The sequence below is a fragment of the Littorina saxatilis genome, linkage group LG9 (genome assembly GCF_037325665.1).
Source record: "Littorina saxatilis isolate snail1 linkage group LG9, US_GU_Lsax_2.0, whole genome shotgun sequence".
Lineage (NCBI taxonomy): Eukaryota > Metazoa > Mollusca > Gastropoda > Littorinimorpha > Littorinidae > Littorina > Littorina saxatilis.
Window position 1 is genome coordinate 30,982,332 of NC_090253.1, and position 25,948 is coordinate 31,008,279.

General features: G+C 44.4%; 1 protein-coding gene across 1 annotated transcript; it reads right to left on the reverse strand.

Annotated features, from left to right (window-relative positions):
• Positions 1-9,397: 9,397 nt before the first annotated feature.
• LOC138977183 (dentin sialophosphoprotein-like) lies at positions 9,398-13,363 on the reverse strand. The gene has a single exon (XM_070350090.1). It carries the CDS (start codon positions 13,361-13,363, stop codon positions 9,398-9,400), a length of 3,966 nt encoding a protein of 1,321 aa, XP_070206191.1.
• Between the last annotated feature and the right edge of the window lie 12,585 nt (positions 13,364-25,948).

Here is a 25,948-nt window from a genome sequence, read left to right on the forward strand (position 1 = left end):
TAGATAGATAGATAGATAGATAGATAGATAGATAGATAGATAGATAGATAGATAGATAGATAGATAGATAGATAGATAGATAGATAGATAGATAGATAGATAGATAGATAGATAGATAGCGTCCTTGTCCGATTAAAACCTCGTAACTCGATTTTTTGCGAAATCTACTTTTTTACATCAATATAATCTACGATTTTTTCTCTATTTTTTGGTTATTGTGGTGAAAGCCTAAGATCGCTGGAAGTCAGTTAAAAATGGATATAAAAATACCTCGTATATCATTTTGGCAAAACCGCGAACCAAAATTACACGTAACTTGAGTTACGAGCTTTTTTTTGTTCGTGTGTTTTTCAGTTTTGGCCGATGCAATCCTCGTATGTCGACTTACAAGTTTTCTAATATCTAAACACGGCGGTAAATGAACTGTTTCCGTTAGATACGAGGTTACGGTAACATGGCCGTACGTTCAGAGTTTAGGTAAAATTAAATATTAGAGTCATTAATGAAGCTAGAAGTGCCCACATTACGTATTGTGTAGTAAAATGACACTCTACGACATCAGTTATTGTTCAAATGATTTTTTTGTTAGTATTTTCCTTTGCTAAGTACAAAAGCATAACTACAAAGAGAGATTAAGCAGTTAAAGTATTCTGACATATCTCTTAACTATGTAACAGTTCAGTCCTGAACTTCTGATCTTATTTGTTAGCTGAAGATGTACAGGTATGCATATGTCACGTACTGAAGTTGTGTTATAGTGTCTGAATGCAGTCCGTCATGTCTGGCAGTGGGTCCTTCACACCTGAAACCCAATTCTCTTCGCTTGAAGATCTTAGGTTGATGTGCTGTGTGTGCCTGAATAAAAGTTCTATACCATGGAATTTCGAAACGGAACTTATCATAGATGACATCACTGTTCGTATGGACTCTGATTGTGTTTCGTGGGTGTATTGTGTCCATTATCATGGTCAGTTTCATGTGGACTGCATTGACCCAACAACTGTAAAGCATGACAAAAACTGTATCTGCTCGACTTGTTTGCATTAGGAGTCATGTTTGCTCTGTCTGGTGCAAGCTCCGCATGAGCGAGCAGGAGTCAATTGATGGTGCAGATTTCGCTTGGAAACAAAATCACTATCTTCCAGGAGTAATGGAAGTAGTGAAGCAAACCAAACATTGTGATTCACCAACCCCCAAAACTATGAATGCAACGTTTGCTGTGAATCCAAGTACGGAAACATCCCATAGCATGTGTACCAGATGCACATTCAACACAAAGACGAAGCTTGCAAATAACAGAACATTGACAAGAGGGTTGCTAAAGAGAATGGTGATGTCCAAGTTTTCACCATGTATCTGCAGGTCGACTTGTTAGCCCTATGTATATAAGCAAATGACAAATACTTCAAGGCCAAGCTGTGCTGCCACTACTGTCTTCACATTGTACAACTTGAGTGACACAGAGGTTACTTGCTACTTTTAGGATGAGTCAAAAAAGATAAGTCAAAAGCAACAGTTGGCGAAACAACCAAGGCAATAATTATCTACAATGACGGCTGTGGGTACCAGAACCGCAGTTTAATAGTCTTGGGAAACGCCCATCTTTACTTTGCAGTCAGTCAAGGAAAAGTCGTTTTCCAAAAGTTTCCTGAGAAAGGTCATACCTGGATGAAAGTAGACTCTGTACACCCAGCTATCAAAAACAAACTAAGGAGAAGGCAGATAGTCTGGCCTGCCGAATACGTGGAAGTCATCACCTCTGCAAGAAAAAGGCAACCTTACAAAGTTGTCCAGGTAGCCCACACATTCTTCAAGGACTTTCTTGATCTCAGACACTTCTTGGGATCCATAATTGGTGGATATTCGTAGTCCGAAGTACCTGCCTGGCGGTACTTGTCGCTACAAGCTCATCTATTCTGAGGAGTGGTGGCCTTTTTCACAAAGAAGAAGAAGAAGAGCACATGGTGAGCCCAATATCATCCCCCAGCTCTACTGAGTACGGCTGACCATCAAAGACATAAAGTGGCAGCATCTTCAGCATGTCAAGGAGGTTTTTCCAGTAGATTCATACCAATACACATGGTCTACCCTATGGTCGTTAAGCTCTGCATTCTCATGAGTGGTCATCCTGCATAACTACTAGCTGTTCAAGGACATTTGGATGACAATTGCACTCAAACTAAGATATCTCATTGTTTTCAAGGAATACTCTGTTTTCTGTGCATGCAAAAAGGCTCCTGTATGGATGTTTACGATTTCCTGCAAGCAAAGAATGTTATGTACTGATAAGCTTCAGTTTACACTTGGTTTTGTTTGTGTGTTAATTGACAAGGTTGCAAGAAGACTGCAAGGACATTTTACACAATAATGATTATACATCGGTTTGTACAATCAAAAAACAAATGAACACTGTGACAAAAGAACGATTGTGTGTTTACTGCGTATAAAACATTGTTTTTGTCTTTTTTGTTCTTTGGCTATGTTATAAAACCTTGTAAGTCTTCAAGTTTGGTCGGGTTTTAAAAAAGAAAAACTCGTATCTTGCAATTTTGTTGAATATCGTGCGTTTTAATTGTGACCAACACTATTTAATTACACACAGTACTTTGTTTGTGTTCGTAGATCATGTGCAGAAAAAATTGGCTTATTTTGATGACAAGTTATTTTTTAAAGACGTTTTTTGTGTTTTTCTCGAAACGCTCAAAATCGATTTACGAGGTTTCAATCGGACAAGGACGATAGATAGATAGATAGATAGATAGATAGATAGATAGATAGATAGATAGAAAGCGAGATATAGGTAAACATGCAGACAAATAGACAGACTGACTGATAACAAGTTCTCTCTGGACCCTGTCGGGTATTGATGGATCGTCAGACCTGTAGCTAAACAAAATACTCAAACAAACGCATTCAGCCGAAACTCCCGCTTCATCAACACAATGCAACAACGGAACACTGAAACGAGATTGACTGCGAGAGGTGCGGCGTTGAGGAAAACTCAACCACAGTTATTCTTTCATGTTCAGTCACAAACATCTGCCGTAAAAAGCAACATCACAATCCCACAACCAACAACAAATTTAACAAACAATAACAACAACACCAACAGATGAAGCTGCAGAAACGACTACAGCTCAAGGCGGAGATTTCGTCGGTTCAAAAACAAAAAGCGCAGGTAAAAAAAGGAGGAGAAAAAAAGGTAGAGCAGCCCCTTCAGGTTATCGAACGCGGAGGGGTATGAAGTTTCCCAGCTCAGAGGAACAGTGCCAAAGAAGAGATAGGGCCGAACTGAAAGGTGCCAGCCACTTTCGCTCCAAAGCTCTGTGTGTGTGTGTGTGTGTGTGTGTGTGTGTGTGTGTGTGTGTGTGTGTGTGTGTGTGTGTGTGTGTGTATGCGGGGGGGGGGGGGGAGGGCGGGGTTGTGTGTTGGTGTGTGTGTGTGTGTGTGTGAGAGAGATTATTTTTGAGATGATTATTCTATCAGGCTTTACTTTGATGTTGGAGGTGGTAAATAGCCCGCCAGTTTAGTTGATTAATCCCTCTGAATTGCTTAATGTCTGCATTGGTCACGTGCGTTTGTTTTGGCATGGATTTAGCCGTTGAGTTTGATACACTTGTCCTGCTGGGGGTACGATGGTCCCATATTCTTAATTTTCATAGGTAGCTAGCAGGTTATTTCCGTTTTACCGCCTCTACATTCTAAACGATAAGATAGAAATAGGGACAGACAGACTGTTAGAAATACACACACACACACAAACACACACACACACACACACACACACGCACGCAAGCACGCACGCACGCACGCACACACACATACACACACACACACGCACACACGCACGCACGCACGCACGCACACACACACACACACACACACACACACACACACACACACGTTCTTAAAGGCACAGTCCTAGATTCCTGCCGTGAAACCATCTGAGAGTACGCCAAGCTTTGACACGGACTAAGAATATCCCGCCGCTTAGACACTCACCAAAAATCAACATCTAACTGCTTCCTGAGAAGAAGGAGAATTTCATGTGAATTAATTTCACAGATTGCTACTCATGTCCGGTAAGGAATTAATTCATGAAAAATCCCCACTATGCCCAGAAGAACACCCAGGCTGTTCAACGTTGGCATGGCCAGGGATTCCCAAATTGCGCGTCCATGCGTCCTATACGTACTAGAAGCCGAACAAAGGTACTAGAAAATCATGGAGGGGGTCCCGGGACGCACAATACCTAAAAAGAGCGGGTCCCTGGAAGCACTAAATATCCGTTATTGTGCGTACCCTAGGTACTGTTTTCAGATTGTTTAGTCTGCCAAGTCTTATACAAGCACCAATGCCAATTCCAACGGGAACAACATCAGAAAGACGGCTGGGACTCCCTTAAACTCCGCTGAGGGGGTCCATGGACCCTCTAAACATTTACAGTGGGACCCTAGATACCCTCTAGGTGGGGCGTCTGTGGGGTGCCCTGATGATTGTGTCCATTTCAAGGTCTGGTCAGATCTGAGAGAGTGACTGTGCCTTTAAATCGTGTGATTCATAAGCAAATAGTTTAGTGCAGACAGTCCGTCGACGCTACTCCTAATTATACATGAGTGCTTGTATACACTCGTAGAAACAAACTCCAAGCTTCCAATAAAGTTGTTTTGGGCTGAGCATGAAACTTGCGTAAACAGCCTACCGTCTATCGGAATGACTTCAAAGCTTTAAAGATAGCATCAGTGCGGCTGGTCTAAGTTTCTGTTCAGCTTTCACAGTAGAAATAGGCTGTCAGAAATTGTGCGGAACGATTGCTAGAGTTGTCAGTTGTTGACCATAACACTCGGGTTTTCAAGAGCGTGTGATGCCGGCTTCTAGGCTTGCTTGCAGTTTTAGGTGACTGAAGCTCGAATGGCATTTGCATTATCACCTACTCAGCAAGAACGGATATGCGGGTCCCCTAACCCCCAATGCTCCTTTGCTTCCTCATGGTACCTCTTTTTTTGTTAACCCCATCGTCCCGAAAACGGAGTACGGATGCCTTAAAAAAGCCTACTGGTGAAAAAACACGAGTGTTTAGGAAGTTCCAGCTTACGGACGCAGACAAAGAAGAACAATGAGAAGAAGAAGACCATCGATCGTCTTTTAAAAGCACACCCCTTCTCCCGTGAAAACAGTTCAGCTCACCGTCTCAGATCTGGCCAGGCTTTAACATAGGATAACACCATCCCACCACTTGGTCACATACCAAAAATGAACAGCCTGGATGTTCTCTGTCATCAGTTGGCATTTTTAATTCAGCAACACCGTAAAATCCCCGAGTGGCTTTAAAAACACACACAATTCATTGAAGAAAAATTCCATTTTACCGCAGCAGTCAGGGTGTTGATTTTTGATATGTGAAAAAATGGAGGGATGGTCTTATTTTATGTGAAAGCCTGGCCACATTTGAAACGGTGAGCCGAACGGTTTTCATGGGAGAAGGGGTGTGCTTTTGAAGGACGGTGGTCTTCTTTTTCGCCTTCTTTTTCTGCGTCCGTAGGCTGAAACTTCATAAACATGAGGCGTGTGCTCCTTTCTCACTGTGCGGAAAATGGCAGCAAAAAGCATACCATCTTGTGAAGGCAAAGAGGCTGGTAAGAGATAGCAAGAGTACATCTACATTTGCTCACAGGTAATCTCTCACCTTTTGACATTTCTCGCAAGGGGCTCTCGCAGTGCAGTACCCGCGCATCCCACGTTGAAGAATCATTTCTTCGCTAATCACTCGCTGCAGTTAGTTGCCTCAGCAGGTTAAAATCTGATTTGCGAAATAGCCCAGAACAAATCGTATTCCTCTTGGAGCATGCTGTCTTCCTAATGACAAGAGAGTGCAACTGCTGATAGATAGATAACTGCGGTTAAACATTTGACTTCTAACATTAAAGGTTACGATCAAAGCACAACACGTTAGGTGAACATTACTGGTTTTAAGTCCAGCCAAGCTATACTCCGAATGTTCATGAAGTTAAAGGCACACACCTTTCCATGTCAACAGATCAGTTCACCATCCCAGCTCTGGCCAATCTTGTGCATGGGATAAGGCCTTAGTTCCCTCCACTTGGACATCAACTCAATCAATCAATCAATGAGGCTTATATCGCGCATATTCCGTGGGTACAGGCGCTCTGCAGTGATGCCGTGTGAGATGAAATTTTATACGGCCAGTAATTGCAGCCATTTTGGCGCATATTTACCTTTCACGGCCTATTATTCCAAGTCACACGGGTATAGGTAGACAATTATTAACTGTGCCTAAGCAATTTTGCCAGGAAAGACCCTTTTGTCAATCGTGGGATCTTTAACGTGCACACCCAATGTAGTGTACACGGGGGGGAGTTCGGACACCGAAGAGAGTCTGCACACAAAGTTGACTCTGAAATAAATTTCCGCCGAACCTGGGATCGAACTCACGCTGACAGCGGCCAACTGAATACAAATCCAGCGCGCTACCAACTGAGCTATATCCCCGCCCCCCTCACAGTTATCATCATCAACTTATTAATTTAACATTTCATTCAAACCTGATCTTCAAGACTTGCGCCTTGTACTCACAACAAGCTCCAAATCAATGTGAGTAAAACTATTTCAATTCCACTTTCTTCTTCTATATCAACTTATTCTTAACAAAATCCAAATCAAGACAGCAAATAGTTAGGGTTTTGATTGTTGGTATGCGACCAAGCGGAGGGATTTCCCTATCCCATGTAAAAGCATCTAGCCAGATGTTAGATGGTGAGCTGTAATGTTTACACAGGGAAGGCTTAGAGTAAGAGCATTAAGTAATGTGCGCATCTCGAAATAGCCCTGTGTCGGCAAAATCTGATGTATGATCAACTATACTACAACGAGGTACCTCCTGTTTAGTCTGTCAGCTTATCTAATTACGGTAGGTATATATGTTACAGTTAATCTGTGAAACCAGGGAATACGTGTATTAACTAAACTATTTTAGGTAATACATGAATTAACTGGGTCTTTCCGTCAGTTAATTCATGTATTACCTAGTTAATACACGTATTCCCTGGTTTCACAGATTAACTGTAACATATGTACCTTTAGCAGGTGAAACTTAGACCAAGTGATAACCCGACCAGCGCCCATCTCGGTTTATTTGACGGCTGACTGCAGGTTTAGTGTTTTCGTAGGTTAAATACGATCGGTCAAGAACCTTACCAGGCAAAAACTGCCGTTTGTTCCCACGGCTCAATGTCTCCCAGTCTGCTGTTTTTACTGCCAGGTATTCCGAGACAATATATTCCAACAGTTCAATGGTCTAAAAGTCATTGTCTTCACAGAACAATGTTCCAAACGATCTTAGAAGTGTCCGAGGTCCCATGTAAGTTCAACATCTCTTGTTTCTCCAGATCCATGCTCAGCGTGTTCCCAAAGAATGAGGGCCGACAATGAATCCCCTTCAAATACGATCACAGTTATCATCATCAACTTATTAATTTAACATTTCATTCAAACCTGATCTTCAAGACTTGCGCCTTGTACTCACAACAAGCTCCAAATCAATGTGAGTAAAACTATTTCAATTCCACCTTCTTCTTTTTTACCTCTTCTCGCGTTTCTTCCCGATGACTTGAGATACGCATCTCGTGCGGAAGATTCTGAGTGATGTGTAGCCAAAACAACATCTTTTTTGCCCTATACCTGCTCGAGAGTGATCAGGCATGCGTTAACGGCAGCTGCTGGCTAACAATCTGTATGCATAGTATTGCGTAAGGCTGATTCACGCCGATGTTCAGTTAACCATGACATTACTGCGAGTATCTAAGATTGGTCCCTTCAGGGGGATGCAAGACTTGACGAGACGCCAATGCAGACGCTGTTCGGCGACTGACCGTTAAGTAACGCCCGTTCGTACGCACCACAAGAGCGGATGCCCAAAACTAAAAGAAGTGACTGAAGAAGACTATCGGCGTGATTTGTTTATTTGTTTGCTTAACGCCCAGCCGACCACGAAGGGCCATATCAGGGCGGTGCTGCTTTGACATATAACGTGCGCCACACACAAGACAGAAGTCGCAGCACAGGCTTCATGTCTCACCCAGTCACATTATTCTGATACCACCTAAACACGCATACACTTGTGTATCTCGTCAAAAGCCGTTAGGGCGTAAAACTCGAATCATATAACCCATATCTTGTCCTTAAGGCGAACTATTTAGCCTGCAGGACACAAAGCATTCTTTCTTTCCTTTTGTTCCGGGATTCGTAGCTGTTTTGGGTGATCAGTTACATATGCATAGGAAGTAACATAAAAATGTATGCAATTGCCGTAGCTTTGGGGAGAGTAGTTTAAAGAGTCCTCTGGGAAGATCAGTATTAATTAAGAGACCAGAGGCAACTATGAACACAAGCAGAAATGAATATGAACGCAAGATCAGGAGAGATACGAGCGTGTTAGACGATATTCACATGATTTCAATGATGGTATGAACACGTGACACACGAAGCCAATTACCACGCACACACACACACGCACGCACGCACGCACACAACACACACACACGCACACACACACGCACGCACGCACGCACACACACACACACACATGCGCACACACGCACGCACGCACACATACGCACACACACACACAACACACACACACACACACACAGCAGTTTCATCTTACTCTAATAACTTTTCCGGGACTGGGTTTTTGAGCGATTTAGTTCCGAGCATCGACTTTTTATGCAGATTCTTTGTCGGTGTTTAGACAGTTCAAAGTAAACGTACAATCATCGCGCCCATTTTCTCAGGTATAACACCCCCCCCCCCCCCCCCCACCCCCCACTTTTGTTTCCTCCCCTCTCCCCCTCTCTCAACCCCCCCTACCCCCAAAACAAAAAACATCAGACAACTTTTCAACGGATAAAAAGTCACAATTGAACAGCAATGTGAGACAGACAGACAGACTAACAGACAAACAGACAGTTAGAAAGAAAGACAGAAAGACAGACAGACTGCGAGACAGACAGACAGACAGACAGACAGGCAGGCAGGCAGACAAACAGAGACACAAACACAGGCGCAGACAGACAGTTAGACAGACAGACGAAGAGAGAGAGAGAGAGATGATGATGGAACTTTATTTTTCAAGGATAAGAGAGAGAGAGAGAGAGAGAGAGAGAGAGAGAGAGAGAGAGAGAGAGAGAGAGAGAGAGATGGATTGACAGACACACAGACACACAGACCTCCACCCAACTCCACCCACCCCACCACCCCACATACCCCCTCTTCCACCCCACCCCCTCCACACACACTTATAGTAGTAAAATTGATATTAAAAGTCCTACGGTTTTTTGCCATTAAGGACTTGAGTGTTTGTCCGCTTTTTTACACACACTCATACACAAACCACCCAGTACTCACCAATGGTTGTCATGACAGTGATCGCGTAGAGAAGCGCGCTGGCGAACGACCACTGCTCCACCTGCACCCCCGAGGACCCCTCCAGGTACTCGTTCCCGTCCCAGTTATTTTCCGTAGTATGCTTGTGTATGAACGCCTGGTATTTCTTCAGCTCCTTGTCCAGTTCCTTGGTCAGGTTGTCCCGAGTCACCTCGTTCAGCTGAAAGCCCGTGGCCAGACTGATTATGCGATCCTGCATGGCCGTGCGGTTTTTGGTGATGTTGAACTTCACAGCCCGCTCGAAGGGCGACTCCAGCGCCTTGAAGATGAAGCCGCCCATGATGGTGTAGCCTACCACTAAGGAGATAAGTCCTATGTGAGAGAAGAGGAAGGCGACGAACTGCTTGCAGCAGTGTATGCACTTCTTCCTCCTCTCCCTGCCTCGCGTGCTGCTGCGCCGAGCCGTTAGCCGTCGGGAGGAGCGGGGCAGAGGGGGTAAAGGCTCCTCGCTTTGGATCGCTTCGTCCGAAGCTATGGGTTCGAACCGGAGCTGCTTCTTGGGGAGCGGCATGCCGTAATCCGGCTCGAAGATTTCGTCGTCCAAGATGTCCGTTTCTTTTATTTCGGCCAGCTTGCTGAGGTTCAGCTCGTTCTCGATGGTGATGAAGGTGTCGCTGGGAAGATCGTCTTCCACTTTGTTTTCTTCCTCCTTCTTTACTTTCTCCTCTTTCTTTTTCCGGTTGCGTGCCAGCTTCTGCTTGAGGGCCACAATGGCGCGTAGAGATGTGCCCTTAGATTTAGCTGGTTTCTTCTTTGCAGCGTCTGCATTTTCTTCTGGTTGTTGCTGTTGTTGTTGTTCAGTCACTGGCTCCTCTTCAGCGTGCCCCACCAAAGGGACTGCTTCAGGTTCTCTTTCGCCGAGTCTGGCGAGCCCACTATCCACAACGTCTCTGTCTCGGTTGAGAGGCACATTTTGACTGCCCTGCACGCTGCTTGATTGAATGTCCGGTTCCCTGACCACCGGACGTTGCTCTTCGTACTTCGGAGGCGGGACATCGGCAGGGATTTCGGCCACGGCTGTTGGTGTTCTGTCGCGTTTTGATTTCTTTCCGCTGGAAGAGAACAGACTCACTTTTCTCTTCTTGCTCTTTTTGATCAGTTCGTTGAGCAACGTTTCTGAAGTCTGGATGGACTTGTCCTGAAAGGCCAATCGACCACTGGTTCCTTCAGGGCTGTCGTCTCTGACGTTTTGTTCTTCTTGTTGGGGCTCTGATTTGGGTTCTGCTTTCACATGGCTCTCGGGTTCTTTGTTTTCCTTCTCGCTTTTCCTCCTAAAAGATCTGTGCGATAAAATTCCTCTTCGCCTTTTAGGTTCTCTACCTCTCTCAGCCTTTGCCTCTCCCTGCGTCTCCCTTTTCTCGCCCTCCTTTGGCGAATCTGTCGTGAGCGCTGGTTCAGGTGTTAGAAAACTTTCCAATCGCTTGGACGACTTTGTTACTGCAAAGGCAGTGTTGGCGTCTTTGGACGGTTCCACGGAGGCGTTGACGCTCTCCTGTGACTGAGCCCTCCCTCTGTTGCGGACTGGGGAGAAGGTTCTGCGATACTTTTGCTGGACGCTCGTGCCCATGACAGGCACCGTTTTCTGCTCAACCGTCTCCTGCTTCGCTGAGGACTCAGAGCCTTCATTGGATGCTCTCAGGTCCCCTTTCTTATGCTGGTACAGCAAAGCGCCCTGTAGGTCTGAAGGCGAAGATGAAGGAGGCGGCTTCTGTTTTCCTGTCACCAGGACGGAATCGCTCTTGAAAGAATCGTTGCGGTCGACGGACGACGACCGAGGTAAAGCTTCGACGTTGTCTACTTTCCGAACGCCGTCGCTGACGCTTCTCTTGTACGGGGCTTTGGATCTAGGAACTTCCAGGCGATTGCTGATAGTGTTCACAAAGACCGTAGGGGACAGAGAGCTGTGGTTAGAGCCACGAGGGGAATCAAGCTCTTCAGGGGGCGTGGAGAAGCCGGACGTATCCCCCTCGCTCTCCGTATCGCTCTCTCTGGGCTCCGAAGAGAAGCCTTGGTCGGAACTCCTCTTACCGCTGTCTGTACTGGAGATCATGGACGCATTCATGGTCATGGAGGTGTCCATAATTCCGGAGTCCGACATCACTTGATCTTGGTTGACGGTGATCGTTGGGGAAGTCGCACAGCTCACTGAAGGAGGATTCACCAAGTCCTTTGCCTTGGGGGTTGGAATGTTTGTAGGGGTCACAGAGGAAGCATCCTTGGAAGAGGCTTGGGCTGGGGACACATTGCGGGGCATGATTTGAGATTTGAAAGAATCACGGGATTGGCTGGTTCTACGATCACTTGGTGCAGGGGAGGTGTCTCCTGATTGGCTGATCCGACGCTCACGGGCTGCTGTGGAGTGTGAAAACAGAGGAACCGCCTTCCGCAGCTCCATGAACTGTTCTGAGGGCTTCAACGCCGCCTGAGCAGCGGCTGATTTTTCATTGGGCCTGGGACCAGGAGACGGTAAGGGTAAATTGTCCGATGGGTCCGTCACAATGTCATTTGGGTTGATGAAGATCACCGTGCTTGTGTTCCGAGGGATGTCATCGGCAGGTCCCAGCCTGTTAGCCCCGGCATTGCTATTGCTATTGCTATCACAGCCTTCGCCTCTCGCTCCGTCTACACCACTGTCAATATCACGGCCTTGGCTTATAGTCCTGCAGATGTCGAGAATCTGCTCGCCGAGGTTCCTCCTCTCCTGAACAGAGGAGTCACCACCGCCTGCACCAGACCCTGGATGATGACGACCCCCGGGAAGATCATCGGCGTCGTCAAGCAACGCAGTTTCTCTCACAGCGCGAGAGTGTCTAGGGAGGGTGGCGACGGCTTTCACCAAGGTGGCCTCATGTGGGTCCAGGTGATAGTACCCTCCAGCGTCGTCATGACCTCCGTCCAGGTGAGAAACGTCCGTGTCCGAGACGGACCTCGTTCTCTGGTGACCCTCTCTCCGCCTCTCTGCCGACGACATCTTGGTAGCTGGGGTGTTGTGGCGGTGTCTGTACTCGCTCACAGCATCCTTCACCGTCATGTGCTGCAGGCGTGTCCTCGGCTGGATGGTTGGGTCGTAACGGCGGTAAGCGTCACGCTCCAATGACGCTGTCAGACGCGCGGAGTTCTCGCGGTTACGCCCAGCTGAAGCCGAAGAGTATCTCCCCTTTCCACGGTCGAGGGAATTGGCGTTGCGGGCTTTCATCTCTCTAGGGGAGGTAGTATCTTCCTTCCCAGCATCGCCTCCCTCTGCTACTCCGGAGATGTCTGTCTCTGACTTGCTGCGGTCTCCGCGGCCCTCAGAGCGACCCCTTCGCCGGAACAGACCGAACCTTCTTCTCGACCCGCTTCGAGATCTGGACTTTGACCTCCGTGGGGCCGCTTCCCCTTCAGCTTGATCCTGACCGCCGCGGAGTCTACCATCGTTGTTGGTCGCTGCTGCATCGTGTCTCGGGGACTCGTCCTCTATTCCGCTGTCTCGTCGCGATGGGTCAATTGCTGCTGAGGCTGACGCTCCACGCTGAGACGGATGCTCGTGAACCATACGGGCTGGATCATTGCAAACACCGTCTTGATTGCCACTCGGAACACTCGCATTGTTGCCTAGATCACCACCACTACCACCACCCGTCTGAAGATCGTCCACGTCGTCTCTATGGTCGGTCTGCGAACTTGTCAGCCTGTTCGGTGACGTATCAGCGTCTCTCAGGGCACCCTTGTCTTTGGAATGTTTGGCGGCAGCCTTCTTGGCCTTTTTAGCAGCTTTTTTCTTGTCCTTTTTGCGAGATTCTTCTTTCTTGCGAGAGGCTTTTCCCCCTTTCTTGGAGTCTTCTTGCTCAGGTACTGCTGAGTTTTCTGCTGCTGCCAAGGCTTCGCTGGAAGCCCTAGTTTCCACTGTTATCTCTTCCATTTCTACACTGATGCAGTGAGTAAGCTATGGAGAAACAGACGATTCTGCGGAACGGCAATCGCGAGACCCGGCACTTTCACAAGCCATTGTTTTTAGGATGTTTGTTCTTCATAGAGCACACGCAGAAAAGTTACAAAACCACGGTTCACGTGAAAAGTGGACATTTTTGGCAAACATATATGTTTAGAGGTTGAAATCACAGGAATCAAAATGAAACACAGCACGTATAAAACAGCACAACCGCACTTTAAAAATAAATGGTGTTCAGTTTTACCGTCAACTGACGACGAATTTAAATCTAGACAAAATTGGCGTTTGCTTACAAAGAGATTCAGTATGGGGATGTCTGCAAGCAAAAACCACTCACTGACCACACGTCAAAGCCGTCGAAGAAAAGAATACACTACACAATTCCCATGAATAAAATGCTGTATCAGGGAGTATATATAACCATCAGCCAAATGTAACAAGTGTATACGCTGTTTACCTCAACGTACTGAAATCTCTGGCTGGATTCCCAAGGAAGCAAGCACTTCTGCGGGTTTCTTTGCGGCGTGATCACATTTCCAACTTCAACACATAAACATCACTCACATCAGCAGTTAGAATCCAATTGGAGTCGTGTAAATTATCCGATAAAGAACGTCAGATGAGAAGGTGGTAGGCGTGAGTCACAAGGAGCCGGAAGAAGTAACTTGAACTGCCCAAGGAACCTGCGCACAGTCAACACAATTTCCAGTGAGTATGATTTATCTGCCCGATGTATGAGCAAATCAACAAGAAGGACGTTTTCACTGTCTATCAAATGATTAGGGGGCAGCTGAGATGCCATGTACGAATGTAAGCTGTAGAGTAATTGACATTTTCAAATCCACGACAAAATCAAATTAATGTGGGGGTTTTAGTGCATATATTATTATAAACGACGATCACTTAATTCACTTATTCGTCAGAACAGTGCGATGAATTAAATCATTGTAGAACGCATAAACGCTGAAGCTGAGTACTTGAGGTTAAACTTTTGTGAACTATGAATTATTACTGACTAGATGATTACCCGCTTCGCCGGGTACCGGCTTCGCCGGGAAGAAGTAGAGCCGAATACCAGGCTGCGCCTGGGACCCGGCTTTGCCGGGTGTACGCCGGCTTCGCCGGCGCACGAAGGAAAGGAGATAAACGCGCAAAACACTGGAGACCTTCTAAAAATAGTAACGTGCAGTGACCTTCTAAAAATTGTAACGTAGTAACGGGAATATGGATTGACGCCACACAGAGGAAGGGAGATAATCGCGGCTGAAAACACTGGAGAAGATAAGGAAGAGTCACTGGTAGTGAATCCCGACAACAACAACAAAAAACAACAACAACAATCGGTTCAGCGCGCACAGCGATGCGAGCTGAGAGCACGTGTTGAAATATCTCATCGATGAGGTTGTGTCCGGGGTGTAGCTGAATACGGTGTCCAAATTTGAAAAAGATCCACCGAGAACTTTGGCCGTGCATCGCGAACAGACAGACAGACAGACAGACAGACACTAGTCGTATATATATATATAGATGCTACAGCTGGAGATACAGCTAGGTCGCAGATAGAGCTGGATACAGATACGTTATAGTCACAGCAGTTTTCCTATGCAGTGTGTGTGTGTGTGTGTGTGTGTGTGTGTGTGTGTGTGTGTGTGTGTGTGTGTGTGTCTGCCTGTGCCTGCGTGCGTGCGTGCTTGAATGTGTATGTGAGTGAGTGTGCTATCGTGCAGGTGTGTGCGGTAAGTTGACTCAGTGGCCACTGAGGATTTGAAATGTTGCTGAAGCGGCCAGAAAACAAGGCATATATTCACTCATTAAACCGTTTTCCCCCCCTAAAAAAATATCAAAAACTGCAAATAATGTTTGTTTTGTGTAATTTGTTCCGCACCCTTTCATGCTCAGGTAAATCCAACAGCAAAGCACCGAGATCAACCCATGTGTGCGAAGTCTGCTTCTCCAACGGTTGCGCATAGGAACGAGAAAAACCTGTAGGGGTTCTTGTACGGTCTTCGAACCTTCGCCACAGGTTCAGTTCAAAGCTAAGTACAAATCCAGAGATTCTTTCCTGGTGCTATTTTTTGCTCTCTTCCTTTTTTCCGCCAAAGTGTTGAGGTATGACTATGAGGCTGTCATAATGACTTGTAGATTGATCACCTTGCTGTGTTTCGGAAGGGGAGTAAGCAGCCTGCAGGTTACGGATGTTAGCTCCCTTGGATGGACAGTCATGGAGAACCACTGACGATTCATGGTTAGAACTAAACCAAAATGTTGAAGGGAGGGTGGGGAATGAGGTCGTTTTTCCTTTTTCTTTTTATTCACTCGCTTCTTTAATTATCTGTAAAACAAAGATCCCTTTATGTGTTTACTCTTACGTTCATCTACGCAAAGGTACAAACTGTCGTAGGGTAAACGCTTACTGCTGTCGAACCGGATTTGACTTCAATATAAAGATGGGTGTAGTTTTCTTCAATCACATTGTTTTCTTAAATGTCATGGCCAACACCATAACACCGTTGTTTCGTGTATAACAACGGTAATTAAAACAACACGATGCTGGTCGTTTTGAGAAAAGAATCATGTTCACAATATTATTTAGTGTGTCGTGTGGACATTTTGAAATAAACTTAACCAAAAATAATATTGCGACATTTTTCGTACCCCAACCAAAAACAGTAATTCCGGTGTCATTTCCTTCAAACTTTCTTTGCCGTTCAAAGCACTTAACTTGGCTATCTAGTAAACTTTTCGGATTAAAGATTTCTTTTACACGGGTCGCGTAAGGGTACCCCCAAAAGCGGCCAGACAAAAACGTATGGTGCCAGTTTAGAAATCGACGAAAATTCAGAATAGGCACACCTCGGCAACTTTTAAATACGGATATGTGTTGATTAATAATAGGGTCTACACTAGATCTAGAACGAAGGTTCCTTAATGATATACGATACCTACACATACACAGTGTGGCGGTGACCTTACACGTAATGATCTACTTCTGACATGACGAAGGCACCGAGACAAATTTCATTCTCGAAATTCTTTAACAGTTCTTGGGAGACTTGCAAAAGAAGCTACAGAAGTGTTACGTGACGCCATTATTTGAGTTATGACGTCTTCTCGAACTTTGTTTCGCATGTGACGTACGTCAAAGATTTCACTTTGGAAGAGATTGTTAAGAAGATGCGTCTTAGTTTGTTTAGACGATGTCGTTTGTCATTAAACACTACTTCCGGTAAGATGCAAAATTGTACAAATACCGCGCTTAACAAGCGGAAAACAATGCTGCTCATGAAAGTATATGATGTCGAGTTTTTTTGGGAGAAGAGAGACGGCAGTTGTTTTCTGGAATAAAAGCCACATGTTTGCATCTGCAGCCATGACTGGCACGTGCCACCTTTTTTCCTCCACTAAGCCGCATCTTACGTAAAACGCCGTGTCAGGATAAAGGTGCTCAGTTATGAATGAAAACTTCACATTACCACGGAAGCAAAACCTCGCGGGTCGTTACAGTATCATATCCTTTTCAGAAGAATGAGGAGAAGCAAAAGGAGGAGGAAGTGGGGGAGGAAGTAGAGAGCGACAGACCGACTTACAGGCAGATAGACATACATACATACAAACAGACAGACATAAGCCTACAGACAGGCAGGCAAGACAGGCAGGCAGGCAGACAGATATATAGACAGAATTTTTTTTTACAGGAACAACAGGGAAAGGCACGCATAGACGGTAAAGAAATTGACAAGTCAAGAACAAGAACAAATACATAAATAAGTTTAAAAAAAAGAAAGAAAACAGCAAGACATCAAAACAACAACACCTACGACACTATAAGCATCATGAAAGAACATAGATCAAAGTGTGTCATAGTGTCAAAACCCCAAAACACACCTATTAACAATTGCTTGCCTTAAAGGCACAGTAAGCCTCCAGTAAACTGTAACCGAGTGCCGTAACACTACGATCACCTCGGGAGGCGAAGTGCAATCAAACAGGATTGAACATGTTAGAGCTAATTTCTTAGCCCTATAAAAACTGTTATGCAAACCCGAAGGTTTCCATGAACATACAGACAATCGGAAACCACCAGACCCCATCACAAACAGAATTCCACAATCCACCGGTGTTGACTTAAAGGCCAACAACTCAGGTGCAGAGTCTGCTGTGAAAGGAGCGGTAGCCTCCCCTGTCACAAAACCATCGCAGATACTGTCAGGCTTGGACACACAGTACAAACACCCTTTCATTTAAACACCGTGGGTCACCGCTTGAGAACATCCTAGGTGCTCTCCGTAAAGAGCGAACAATTTTCAAAGAATTTATTTTTGCGTGGTTTATCTTACCCCTGAGCCATCGTGAACCCGTGTGATCCAGTTTCCCTTTTTCACAATCGTCAGTTAGTAATTTGAATGTGACTCGATGTGAGCTTATCTGCAATAGCACTATGTACCTCTCACTATGCACGAAATAAACGGCTGTGGTTCACAAGAACTCTAGCGATTGCTTTTGACTGTTGAGAGGAACTGGCGATATGCATAAACCGTCGTCTGCTACCAGAACCACTACCTTGCGTGACCCTGCTTCAGGGCTTTTCTTTTTTCAAACTTTCAAAACTTCGAATTGTACTGATCTTGTCTTGATGAAAACAGAATTATTTCATGATTTAAGAATGTTTGTGTAACAAGCTGTCAATTTATTATTTAGATTTTAAAAGTTAGGTTACGGTCGCATGCTTCGCGGAGACGAGCGTGACCCGCCTCGGTCTTCGTGTTAGCCGAGATTATCTGAAGGTAGTCTCGGCGATGACTGTTCTTTTCGTTAGGTCTAGCGCCCAAACGCACCACGGTCCAAAAAGTGTCCAAGACAATCCGCAAAATTAATTCTTTAAAATTTGCTTGCTCTTTACGTAGGGCACTTAGGATGTTCCCGTTTGGTGAGCGTTCAAATGGAAGGGTGTTTGTACTGTGTGTAAAAGCCTAACAGTATCTGTGATGGTTTACGGGAGGCTTACTGTGCCTGTAAACGTGGAGGCTCTTTCGCAGTCTAGTACCATTTTCACTTTTTCATAATTCTTGCTTATCTATTTACAATTTTTTTCTGGAATTATTAATTCGTTTGTGTCTTCTTCTACTTCTCCACTGTCATAATTTCCCGTAACGTTATTTATCGATTGCAAGTGGAGATCTTAGCATAATTATGAACGCTGACTACAAATTTAAATTTATTTTACATAACAAAAATGTTCTACTTAAAGGCACAGTGCAGCTCACAGCCTTCGTTTGCGTTTTTGTTGCAGCTGAGTGCATTTACAGTTCAAAAATCCTCCTATGGTAGTAAAACAAACCCAAAACTACCCAACGACGACATCTGTGAAACTCGACAGTTTCTTGTTCACGCGAGTGCATAAATTAACCTAGTTATTACGTGGTGTTTGGTCGGAGTTCGATTCAACTGAGTGATTCCGGGCTCCATTTTGTTTTACACAAACTCATGATGACGTCTGACATAGTTTGCTAGTGACGTGTCTTTTTGTGCATGATGTGGTGATCTACCTGATCTAAATTTAGATCCAAAAATAGGTCAAGACCAGCCGGGTCCGAGTACGAAATTAATTCGTAAAAAAATCGCAGTTCTTGACTCTTTGGGTGCAAGTCAATGAAACTTGGTAGTTCTTCTAACGGATAGCTGCCTGAGGTATGACTAAAAGTCCCAGGGGCTCCGTGCACCTGGATTTGACAAGTTCAGCACCTTTAAACTTCTAATTAACTTTTTTTACAAAGATTTTATCCGATCTTTAACGAAACCATGACTTCATTGTTATTACGCTATGCTTTAGGTTTTGGAGTATATAATTGTGTTTCGTTCAGCATTGTCTTCCCTAGTACACGAATAATGACGTCATTTTACGTGTCTTTCTGTTCTTTTTTTCTTCTTTAAAAATGAAGATAAATTTATACAATATATTAAATCAATGCAATATCTTCCTGCTTTTAATTCTGATCTGAAGTTACACCTGTAGTTGTCCGAGGCTTCACATCATTAATTTAAAGGAGTTGTCTCTTCCCCCTCCTCCTCCCCATCCTTGAGTAATAAAGTTCGTTTGTTCGTTCGTTCGTTCGTTCCTCTTCCTCCTTCTTCTTCCTTTTATTTATTGAAATACCATGCATCGACGAGACTTTCTCTCTTTCAATACTCACTTTCTATCAGGCGAGCACAGGGTAGGCTACAGAGTTTAGTTCAAAGCTGACAGTAAACTAAATACATATACGTCAGTCTGCTGGCATTTTCCACTCTTTCTTGAAGAAACATCGAAAGTCAAAGAAAATATTATTCGTACAAACATTTTTTTTTCCCGTAAAAAGACAGGTAGGCTTATACACGCAGTAAAGTTCACGCGCCCTAAACATTATCGTCGGTCATGTCCCTGCCCTGTAACACAGAACGACAGCCATGTTGTTTCATCGTCAAACGTAAGATAATTGGCAACGTTTTTTCTCTAGGATCTCAGGACTTAAATTTTGGACGTACATGTTTCCGTTGTGTGGTGTGGTGGTTGTTTTTTTGGCAACCACAGCGAATTTTCGCTCTGAATGTTTTGTTTCAGTAAGTCTTCTGTCACAGTTCCGATTATCAATACAGATGGGTGGCAAGTAAGTAAATCGTGATGTTGGTAGGTAGGCAGGTAGGCATACAGGTAGGTAGGTAGGTAATTAAGTAGGTGGGTAGGTAGTATAGACAAGTAGCCTGGTAGACCATGTTGTCTAAAAACAAGGAGGAATTTGGGTGGGTAGGTAGGTAGGTAGGTAGGTAGGTAGGTAAACAGGTAGGTATGTGGGTAAGAATAGGTGCCTTGGCAGGTAGAAAAGACAAGTGGACCTAAAGACCAAGTGGAGGGCAAGTAAGGAAATAGTTCAGTTGGTAGGTAAGTAGATAGGTCGGTAGGTAAGTAGGTATGTACCTGGGTAGGCAGTATTGACAGACTGATAGATCGGGAAGTACACCTTGGTATGTGCTCTCCGGAACAGGAAAAGCATTATTGCAAGACTAGTAAGCACTTGTTCCGTTAGTAAGGCCATAGATGAGAAGGTTAGAAGGATCCGAATGTCGCTATGAACTGACAGGTGGTCTAACTGTTGGTGCATAGTGAACAAAATTGCTTAGTTAGGACTGACGTACGTTGGACAGTACTGACCGGGTGAATAAGCCAGGGGTGGGGGGTGGGGGGGGGGTGAGGTCGCCTTAACAGGACAGTTTTTAAGAAGAGGATCATTAGTTGTTATTTTTGTTTCTTGTCTCGAGAACCTAGAGAGGGGGGAGGGGGAGGGGGGGAATGGTGTCAAACGACATCGATTTGGCATCGATCTTTTTCTCTGTTTTGTTCTAGGCCTACTCTTCACAAACTAGTCACATTTAAGGTGTATCACAGTAAAAGGTGAACGTTTCCTTGAAAGTAGGTGGATACGAAATCAATAGCTAAGTAGTTAGGTAGATGCACTAACATTCTGTACCGCATAGGTAAGTAGCGCCGGGCTAGGGAGGTAGACGGTTAGTTATGCAAGTAAGTAAGTAAAAGTACTCGTAACTAGGTGGGTGTGTTGAAAGCTAGCTGGGTAATTGTGCATGCTGAAAGCTAGTAATTTATAGGCACACATGTAGTGAATAGCATACAGAGTTAGTCAATGGCAACAAATCAGGTTTTTTTGTCTTCTGGAATTGCTTGTATAACTATGCTTACTCTTTGAAACCATCCAGTACAAAACAGGCTTGATTTTGTCCAGTGTCTTTATACACGCTTTTCTGCACATATGTATTTTTTTTACTTTAAACAACTTTTTATACTTACTTTTTTCTCACACTCAAAACTCCGTTTCACACACACACGCCGGTAAAACTGAAATGGGTACTGGCGAAGTCTCTCCTTCTTGGTCAGTTTAGTATTTTCTGTCAACACAACAAATGGTCTCCACTTTCCTCCCTCCTGTCTTTTCTGTTCTCTACCACCTGCTTTTGTGGATCATATGCCGATAGTTCTTCTTCCATTTTCTTACTCCCACTCGCGAGTACTCGCACTGTATCACTCACTCTCAGTCGGTTCTCACTGCGGTGCCACTGCGGTTTCTAAGCGCACGCAGACACCACTGTAGCCTGCAACCACCACCACAGACAGTAGCGTACAGCATCCTACCCCAGCTTTCCAGTATGCCTGGGCAACTTTCGCTATACTTTCGGTGCCAGAACCCTTTTCTGCAGTGCCCCCCACCCCCTTACCTTTTCTCCCCCTTTACCCTCCTTCTCCTTCGCCTCATCCTTCTCCTTCTCCCTCCTCGATTCTCCTTTCGCTCACTTACCTGTACCTCCCCCTCCACCATTACCCTTTCTCTATCTTCATGCTCTACCTTCTCCCTGTCCTTCCATTTTCCGTTACCTGTCTGTCTGAGATTAAGGATGTAACGAAACTTACAGCAAGGGGTGTCCCAAGTGTGGTTTTTTGGTTTTGGTTTTTTATGTTGTATTTTGTACAGTGATTTGATGTCGGTTGACGTGGGCAGTCCGGCGGAGATACGCCAAAACTTTTTTTCAAATCGCCGCAATGTTTGCCGTCAGTTTGGCAGAATTGCCGAACTTTTTCGTGACGTCAATAACTACTTTAACTTCCAAGCAATGCCAGAAACTCTAATGGCTATATTGGCATCGAATAACATAAATTCTACCAATGAACATCCCCAGCTCTGTATTATATAGGATGCACTGTTTCCCAAGGTTCATTTGTAGATTAACGTAGCAAGATATCAGTGTATATTTTAAGAAAGGGGGCCGGGTAGCTCAGTTGGTAGGTCAAGGTCAAACAGTTTATTTACCAAATGCAAAGCACAGGATTTTGTTATGGTGTATGCATAAAACTTCACACTCCTTCCACACGCATATATCATAATAACTATGTACAGATAAAGTGTTCAATTTCACTGGGCCTATTACGTGTGTATACCAACCAGACAGTTCAAAACGGACTGGTTGTTCTTTTAGCACCAATTTGACAGGAATAATCACAGGTTGCATGGATAAAGGTAAATGAATTCCCTAAAAATCATATCTAAAAATATAGTCATCAATATAATAAATCCGAGTACATGCTAACACAGTTATTCAATGGACACAACCCTTACATCTATTAAGATATTTCATTTAAGGATACTCGATCCATTTCAAAACTTTAACTGACACATATCACAGATCTAACAGATCTAAGAACGATCCACCATTGAGGCCGCAAGGACTGCCTCAGGAAAGAAACTGTTTCTGAAACGAGAAGTCCTGCTCTTCAGAGCGCGGAAGCGCTTGCCTGACGGGAGGAGCTCGAACAGATGGCTGGCTGGGTGAGATGAGTCTGCCACTATACCCCTAACTCTCTTTGCTAAACGTGAGCTGTACAGTGAGGCGACTGACGGAAGTTCGCAACCCACAATACGAGACGCTTGTCTCACAATGCGCTCCAGCTCTTCCTTGTTCCTAGCACTGGCACCGCTAAACCACACGGTGACTGAAAAACACAGAATGCTTTCTACAGTGGCCCTATAGAACTGCTTTTGGATGGCTTGGTTCAGTCTAAATTTCTTCAGCTGTCTAAGGAAGTGAAGCCTCTGCTGACACTTCTTGATGATGGGCTCTGTGTTTTTGTCCCATGTGAGGTCGCTCGAGATGATTGTGCCTAAAAATCTAAAGGAGTCGACCTGCTCAACACTGTGAAATGTGAAATGTGTGTGTAGAGCACTGCACTTGTGATCCAAGGGTCCAGGGTTCGAATCCCCGACAGGACGGACACGGGTAAACTGTATGTGCATACTCAGAGACCGTATCCATGTCCCACCCCCGTATCAACACAGTGGAACGTAAAATACCTTGGTCATCCTGACTTAAGTGCAGGTGGCCGATCACACCTAAACACTCACACGCCTGGGTAGCGCGACTCTTGTTGCTGCTAGCTTTCCACTGGGAGCAAACGACCCAAGTGTCCCAGCTTTGGAATAATAAAGTAAATGAACTGAAATGAAAACAAAGCAAACAAAACCAAAGCCAAAAAATAAAACATGACGATGCGGTTTGTTACAGCCCTGGACAACCTGTGGGAGATGTGGCTTCACGTAGAGCGCTGTACGTGCCCCCTGCTTTCACAATGCAAAATGCTCTCAGGCGGGGAAGCGTACGCTGTCAGTGTGTGTGATGTGCGCCTTCCGTGGTCTTTGAGAGAGTGGGGAGGAGAGAGAAAGAGAGATGGGAGAGAGAGAGAGAGCGAAAGAGAGAGCGCGCGAAAGAGAGAGGGGAGAGAGAGACATATACAAAGAAACATTGAAACATTGAAACATTGAAACATTGAACTTTATTACAGGAAAGATAGCATTAGGTCCGTAGGACCTTTCTTACAGCTAGTCCTGATCTAAGCAAAATGGTTATAATCGAAATGGGAATACATAGGAACAAACTTTGTATGATGAAACGCAGACACACGCAATAATAGTAATATAAGAATAAGATCATTTTTTATCGACATGTGATATACAGATATACAACCATACATTATCAGAACACACACACACACATATATATACACGCACACGCACACGCACACACACACAGAAGATCAACTAACTTATAAGGCAAGCCAACATAACACGACACACTAACCAAATAAAGGATCAGGTAGCAAAGTTAAAAAAAAAACAAAAAACAAAAAACCGTTCATGACCTAATATATACCATCTTAGATTATGAAGGAATCACCATGCCAATATAAAATGCAGTAATACTATCTTAGATACTAGAAGGAGTAATACACGAGAATGTATTCTTATCACACCAAGTTGACGCAAGACACATACATGCACATTTTCAGAAGGATAAAAGGCACACATACGTTTGAGCAACCAGGCACATTACATTAAAGTGATGTTTGAATGTATTTTTGCAGATGTGTTTTGAATGTTTTAAGGTTACTGGTCGATTTTAAGCATGTAGGTAGGGAGTTCCAGACATAAGCTCCCGAGTATGAAAGACTAGTTTTAAATATGTCAATGCGTGGCTTCGGGCAGGCCAGATTATGCTTGAAAGTGGAATACCGAGAAGGTGTTGATTGAAACAAGTGAGTTAGATATTCGGGTGCTTGGTCATGTAGGATCTTGTGCATGAAAACTGATTTATTAAATAAAAGCTGTTGTTTAAGTTGAGGTATATTGAGGGCTGTCAGTTTTGCGTCAGTAGTTAGTGATGGGTCAGGCAGAATGAGTTTAGCTGACCTACGATGACGAGAATTTATAGTTTTGAATAATGCATCACTACAGCCATCCCAGATGACAGAGGCATAATCAATGTGAGGTTTGATGTGGGCGTTGTAGAACATTTTTCGGGCGTCTAAAGTTATGACTGACTGAAGTTTTGAAAGTAGGAACAAATTTCTTGAAACGCGTTTACACAGATGTTCAATGTGGGAATGCCACCTAAGCTTATCATCGATAATCACGCCTAGCAGTTTGTGTTCGCTAACCTTTTCTATTGAGTTTCCGTTGATGGTGAGATCTAGTGAGAGGGGGGACAACTGATGCTTCTGGCGCGTTGTAATTACCATTGATTTAGATTTCAGAGGGTTTAGGACCATGTTGTTTTCAGAGCACCATTGTGAGATGTCTCTAAGGGTGTGCTGAAGAGATTGTTGAATATTTTCAAGACGTCTATTTTGTGTCCGTAGTGTTGTGTCATCAGCGAGCATGTGGCATTCTACTGAGTTGTCAGAGAAGTGAAGTGGAAGGTCATTAACGTAAATACAGAAAAGAATAGGACCTAAGACAGAGCCCTGGGGTACTCCATATAACACGGACTCCTCTCTTGAGTACGCACCATGTACATAGACTTGTTGCGATCGGTTTTCAAGGAAAGACTGAAAGAAAGACAGAGAGTCAGATCCATTGAGATATAGTGATAATTTGTTGAGGAGAATTTTATGATCAACGAGGTCAAAGGCCTTAGAAAAAGGGAGAGGGAGGGAGAGCTAGAAAGAGAGAGAGAGAGAGAGAGGAGAGAGGGCGATAGAGAAAGAAGAGAAAGAGAGAAATAATTGAGGGAGGGAGAGAGAGAGAGAGGGAGAGAGAGAGAGACAAAGAAAGTAGGGGCGGGCAAAAGGCGTTGTCAAGGATTGGAACCTCGAATTAATATTGAAAGAAACCAAAGTTATTAATTTGCATGATTAGGCTCTTTCCTAATACTGACAAAAAAGTGTTGTACGCATTACACAAGAAACAAGGAACTTAGTCGATAAATATCGACAGGGGGCCGACTAATGGTTGAAATGTGAAATGTGTGTATAATAATGGGTGTGGGTCTGAAATGAAGTTAGGTAGTAGTTAACATTTGTTTTGAATAATTATTGGTATTTTGACAATGTGGGTAGCATGGAAATGTAAGCATTTGAATGTAAGTCTTAGGTACCATTGTACCCAGGAAGAGAGACGAGAGATAGGAGTAGGTTGCAATAGCTTTTGTGGTCTTTGAGTTTTGTTTTTGGAAAGACATTGT

Bases quoted from the DNA above. Each gene is read 5' to 3' on its own strand.
- LOC138977183 (XM_070350090.1), bottom strand. From the start codon at position 13,363: ATGGAAGAGATAACAGTGGAAACTAGGGCTTCCAGCGAAGCCTTGGCA.